Source organism: Phragmites australis, chromosome 1 (genome assembly GCF_958298935.1).
Source record: "Phragmites australis chromosome 1, lpPhrAust1.1, whole genome shotgun sequence".
Lineage (NCBI taxonomy): Eukaryota > Viridiplantae > Streptophyta > Magnoliopsida > Poales > Poaceae > Phragmites > Phragmites australis.
In genome coordinates this window covers 1,880,210-1,886,369 of record NC_084921.1, presented here as the reverse complement: position 1 = coordinate 1,886,369, position 6,160 = coordinate 1,880,210, and the positions used below count along the sequence as shown (strand labels likewise).

Below are 6,160 nucleotides of genomic sequence, written 5' to 3'. Positions count from 1 at the left end.
AGCTCGCACTGGAACAGAAAGTTCAGAGAGACACACGGCTCAATCATTGACGACAGAGATGAGAATTACGCTTAAGTAGGTTGAGCTTAAGCTAAAGCTTCCTCCTTTATTATATCATTTGATTTGAAGCTGAGAGGTCACATCTGCTCGCAGGCCTCCCCAGCATCTTTTGACATTAACTGGTGGTTTCACACAAGTATATATACTTGCACTGCCTATATATAACCCCTCACACTTGGTAGGATCATCACACCCTGCTCTGCCCTGCCCTGCCTTGTGTGCTCATTTCCTGAACACTTGAGCTGCCATTGCACTGCACCGCATATTTTGCAAGCATCAAAGAGTCTTATTGCACTTGCATATTGCATTACTTTGTGCGAGCGAATCGCAAAGGCCATGGGTGGCAAGTTGTTGTTGCTCGATGCTAGCCCCGAGGCGCCGCCTCCCCTGTCCCAGGTGGCCACCTCCGGCGCCCACGGAGAGGACTCCCCCTACTTCGCTGGGTGGAAAGCCTACGACCAGGACCCCTACCACGTCATCTTCAACCCGAGCGGCGTCATACAGATGGGCCTCGCCGAGAACCAGGTGTCGTTCGACCTCCTGGAGGGGTACCTCAGGGAGCACCCGGAGGCAGCGGGCTGGGGCGGCGCTGGCGCCGGCGCCGGCTCCGGCGTGGCCAGCTTCAGGGACAACGCCCTGTTCCAGGACTACCACGGCCTCAAGGCCTTCAGGAAGGTGCGTCAGGAAGCACGAAGTGCAACGCGCGAGAGTGCTCTGCTTCGATCGTCTTCGGTTGAGTGTCGTGGACTCACGAAGGTGCAATTACGATGTACTTACTGACGGCGTCATTTGCTTGCAGGCGATGGCGAGCTTCATGGAGAAGATAAGGGGTGGCAAGGCGAGGTTTGACCCCGACCGCATCGTGCTCACCGCCGGCGCGACGGCGGCCAACGAGTTGCTCACGTTCATCCTGGCCAACCCGGGAGACGCGCTGCTTATCCCTACTCCTTACTACCCAGGGTAAGCATCAAGCAAGCTGCATGCATGCACTTACTAGTGCCACTGTTACATTGCAACAGTGCTCTACACTTGCTGCAGCTTACGAGCGGAGCGTTTTGTATTGCAACAGTGCTCTACACTTGCTGCAGCTTACGAGCAGAGCATTTTGTATGTTCTGACATGGCGGCTCCGCTCGGTGTGCAGGTTTGATAGAGACTTGAGATGGAGGACGGGAGTGAACATTGTGCCGGTGCACTGCGACAGCGCGAACGGGTTCCAGGTCACGGTCGCCGCGCTCCAGGCGGCGTACGAGGAGGCCGACGCGGCGGGGATGCGCGTCCGCGGCGTCCTGCTCACGAACCCGTCGAACCCACTCGGCACGACCGTCAAGCGGTCGGTCCTCGAGGACGTCCTCGACTTCGTGGCACGCAAGAACATCCACCTCATCTCCGACGAGATATACTCCGGCTCGGTCTTCACGGCGCCGGACCTCGTCAGCGTGGCGGAGCTCGTCGAGTCGCGCGCCCGCCGCGGCGACAGCGGCATCGCGGAGCGCGTGCATATCGTGTACAGCCTGTCCAAGGACATGGGGCTCCCGGGTTTCCGCGTCGGCGTCGTGTACTCGTACAGCGACGCCGTGGTCACCACGGCGCGGCGCATGTCCAGCTTCACGCTCGTGTCGTCGCAGACGCAGAAAACGCTAGCCGCCATGCTCTCGGACGCGGCGTTCGCCGACGCCTACATCCGCACCAACCGCGAGCGCCTCCGGGAGCGGCACGACCACATCGTGGCCGGGCTGGCCCGCGCCGGCGTGCCGTGCCTGCGCGGCAATGCGGGGCTGTTCGTGTGGATGGACATGCGGCGGCGGCTCGACGAGGCAACCGTCGCCGGCGAGCTGAGGCTGTGGGACCGGATGCTGCATGAGGTGAAGCTGAACATCTCGCCGGGCTCGTCGTGCCATTGCTCGGAGCCCGGCTGGTTCAGGGTGTGCTTCGCCAACATGAGCTTGGCCACACTGGATGTTGCACTCGCAAGGATGAGCCGCTTCCTGCACAAATGGAACAAGTACAACAACACAGCAAGAACAGCATTAGAGAAGTAGAGTAAAAGTTTTAGGGGTAAATTGCAATGTTAATATGTTCATTAAGTATTTAATGGGGGGGGGGGGGCTTAGTTCCAATTATTTTCCCAAATTTCTGTTGATGGTAATATCAATTTTGTAACGATAATTGTTCTCAAATGGAGGGATATACGGTACAAGAATTTTCTGTTATTTGATCAAGCTTTTAAAACTTTAACTACAATAGCTTTTAAAATATTTAATTTGAAAATCTTAAAATTATATGAGTAAATTTCTCTTGAAAAATATTTTCATAATATCACAAATTCAATAGATTATATAAATATATTTTAATAAAATTAGTGGTAAAGCTATGTCTTGAAAACCGTGCCTTATCCAAAATATTTATAACCGGAGGCAGTAATTAGTAAATTTACTTTCATGGTTGTTCAGTTTGTATGTTTGCTGCATTTTTTTTAAAAAAAAATATTTATTTGCACGATGTGGTAGTTTAGCGCTTGACTTGTGTATTTATAAACCATTATTGAACTGTGGAGATGTACTGCAATATTTAAATAAAAAAATTGCTATTCCAAGTCTTCACTAGCGGACGCCATGATGAATAATAGCAAATAAATTACAAAGGTGAACCCTTCCTTAACTCCATATGCTCTGTCAGCCACCTAACTGCCAGAACACCCATATATGATAACAATTTTTATTTAGCTGAGTTCATCACCTTTTTAAGTACAAGTCCCATACACACGTGGACGTGATACTTATGCCCATACTCATCCACGTAGATGTATCTAGTACACGTTTAAAAAAGATTAGATGTATAAACTCATACAACGGGCACGTGATTTAATCACTGACACTACTACAGAAAATTTTATAACTATCAATTCAAAATTGATATTATTGTCGATTTTTTAACCGATAGTGATAGTAAGTATCATTTTCGATATAAATCTTGAACCGACAATGATAATCCTACTATCATTATTGATTCATATTAATCGTACTATCACTGCCAGTTCAAAATTTGAACCGACAGTGATAATCTTTTCATATGTGTAAAAATACTTTACGACGAACTCTTTAGCAAGCTAAAATATTCAAGGTATAGTATTTTATTCCTAAATCTAAAAATAAAAACATATGTTACAAAGCTATTGTGCCAAGAGCTCTTCAGACATTCTGATTGGATTTACTATCCAAGATAGTGACAATAGTAAATCTAAACAAACAGTAAATATACCATCTTTAACACTCAAACTTAGATTAAAGTGACTATGTTTTTTACCATTCCTTTAGATCTAATCTATTACCGTATCCATCTTCACGTAACATTTGCACAGTAGAGACACGAAGAGAGGAGATGAGTAGACAGAGGAGCACGCAGCCACACATTGGCTCAGGAGACGCTATCTCGGCAAACATACGCTAAGTGGCTACCTGTTTTGGAGGACGGTGAGAGGAGACTACGGGGAGAGGAATGAGGAAGTGCGAAAGGCGCACGTTGGCTCGGGAGACGGCGGGCACAACATGCATCGACCTCGGTGAATAGTGGCAACGGTGAGGAGCTCATGAAAATGGTGTTGAAGCTGTGCATGAGGGGTAGAGATGGTTGTAGTGGAGTCGGTGGTAACCATCTCTCCACTTCGACCGCCACTACCTATTAAGAGCATCTTCTCAGAGAGCAGGAAATGAGAGATAGGCGCGGTTGAAGGAGACATGTTTAATTTGTAGAAAAATTATTACTGTCGGTTAGGAATATGAACCGACAATAATAATAATTAACACCATCGATTCGTCATCCTCAATTATTGCTTCGTCAATGTAGCTTACGAATCGGCATAGATAAACATTATCCGATTATTAAAGATATATTTTTTATGCCTATCTTTTTAAGAACCGGTATTGATAAATATTTATCACTACCGATTTGAAATATGAATCGGTTGAGATAAATATTATCACTACTAGTTATTAAAGACGCGTCTTTTTATACGCGTCGTTTTAAGAATTGGTGGTGATAATTTAAACATAACTATCGGCTCATATTACGAACCATCAGTTGATATATCAGTGTTGGTTCATAGCATGAACCAAGAGTGATAACTACTATCACAGTCGGTTCTTACTGGCACAATTTTTTTGCGTGTCTAGAATTTAAGAACTGGCAGTAATATATTATCATTGTCGGTTATTTTAGTGCCGACAGTGATATATTAAGAATCAACAAGGAAGATCGGAATGTGGATAATTCTTTCTGTAGTAGTGTGAATGCACCCACTTATGTATATACGTACTATATTCCTTTTAGAATTTAATTCTAAAAAATACAAGCACCCCGTGCATGTTCCACCAAACTCTGATGCGACATGTGGAGTTTGCAGCTAGCAGTGCATTACTTAGCAAAAAATAAATAAAAACTGTTGCATCGCTTTGTTGGTGAGCTCGTGTGCGTTGTCTACCCAACTGGGAGTTTGTTAGCTAGTCGAGGAGCGAGGCAGGGAATTCTCCGAAGCACCACGACGATGGACAAGCCCACCTTTGTGAGCTGGCCTGGACGTCCAGGGTTGGACACGGGAAGGCGGTCGAGATCCCCTTGTCCGAGCACACGTTGGCATCGGATATTCTCGGCGCCCTCCGGCTCGGCCAAGTGCCCCAAGTCTGGAAGCCGATTGCCCAGCAGCGCATGTCGGCACGGATGCCCAGTGGTGCCCGTGTGTGTCAGCATGCATCTGCACGCATGCGCGCCGGGCTGGCAAGCGAGGGAACCGTGCCGGTCCTCTCCTCCCAACAGCTGCTCTGATCTAGCTCCAGCAGTAGCAACGACCAACCGATGTCCAGTGTGCCAAGTGTTGCATTATTTAGGGCACGCATGCATCGTGGTTACATTGGGAGATACTGTTGGCGAAAGCGAGAGCAAGGAACGGAGGTTGCATCGACCATGTAGGAGTAGCATCAGACAGGGCATATAATCCAGAGATCGAGATGGATTTGGTGGCCAAAGTAAGTAAGCGTGAGCTAGCAAAGCACGGTTGGTCACGGCGGAGATCGAATGCATGGCTGCCATAGATCCGATCCTCTAGCTAAGCTGCCCGGCCGCGTGGAGACGAACACTTGGCTGTTCTCCAGCGGCAGGTTGCATGGGTACCCGATCCCGCTAGTTGTGCAGGAATCCGGGGTGAGCACGTAGGATTTCGCCACTATTGCTGTGGGCTCTGGCCTGGGGCTGGCATGCATCAACAAATAATGGTAGCATATGCGCTGCTCATCGCAACAACCTGACCTTTTCAACGATCTGGATTTCCCCAAATGGTATGCGGGTGTGGTGGCTTATTGCACCACTCATTTTGCATTGAGATTTAATTATGTACTGTACATGTATTTTTGTCCTACGTGCAGTACAGATATCACTGTAGAATTAGATGGTGATGAGAATAAAACACCTCACCTACGAGTACGATGGAGGGCGTAAAGGACCGTCTTTGCTTCCACTTTTATTTGCAAGTTTTTCCGGTCCCCGAAAGAGGTTGATGTGGACGCACGGTCTCTATCGCGCAGTACCGGGCTAATAATCATAAACTGCATACCATGTGTTGTTGACAGTACGCTGTTTTGACGTGCATTGTTTGTTTTGCGCATCCGGTAGAGCAAGTTGCTCGTATTTTGCACAAGAGGATGATGGAATCGTACTACCATCGACGATCTTCTTTTATTAGAGTGCAGCAAGTTGTTCGTAGCTAACGTATTCCTTCGTTCGCAGAAAAAAAAAACGTACTCTTCAGCTCGATATTGGCAGGAATGCGAGGGCTAGTCGTCGTGGGAAACAGCAGAAGACACATACAAGATTTGTGAACTTGACTTTCTTCTCAAACTTTTCAACTAGCTATCCTTATAAAACTCAACCAGTTTGATGGCAAGTTCTTAGTGATGGGAGCAGCATTTTTTAATCTGTAAATAAAATTTATCGGAAGTCACAATAAACATAATTTATTGTTTATTAGATATATTAGATAAAATTAAAATAAAGTTATATAAAATTGAAACAAAATATCGGTAAACATGATAACTTTTTTCTACCGATGC

The 6,160-nt window shown here is 46.9% G+C and overlaps 1 protein-coding gene across 1 annotated transcript; it reads left to right on the top strand.

Moving 5' to 3' along the window:
- Positions 1-203: 203 nt before the first annotated feature.
- Positions 204-2,153, top strand: LOC133886796 (1-aminocyclopropane-1-carboxylate synthase 5-like). Its single transcript, XM_062326636.1, has 3 exons — positions 204-735; positions 860-1,020; positions 1,204-2,153. The coding sequence occupies exons 1-3, from the start codon at positions 397-399 to the stop codon at positions 2,099-2,101; spliced, it is 1,398 nt and encodes a 465-aa protein (XP_062182620.1). The 5' UTR covers positions 204-396; the 3' UTR covers positions 2,102-2,153.
- The last annotated feature ends 4,007 nt before the right edge of the window (positions 2,154-6,160 follow it).

Bases quoted from the DNA above. Each gene is read 5' to 3' on its own strand.
- LOC133886796 (XM_062326636.1), top strand. From the start codon at position 397: ATGGGTGGCAAGTTGTTGTTGCTCGATGCTAGCCCCGAGGCGCCGCCT. The intron at 736-859 runs GTGCGTCAGGAA...ATTTGCTTGCAG, and splicing joins GCCTCAAGGCCTTCAGGAAG to GCGATGGCGAGCTTCATGGA. The intron at 1,021-1,203 runs GTAAGCATCAAG...CTCGGTGTGCAG, and splicing joins CCTACTCCTTACTACCCAGG to GTTTGATAGAGACTTGAGAT.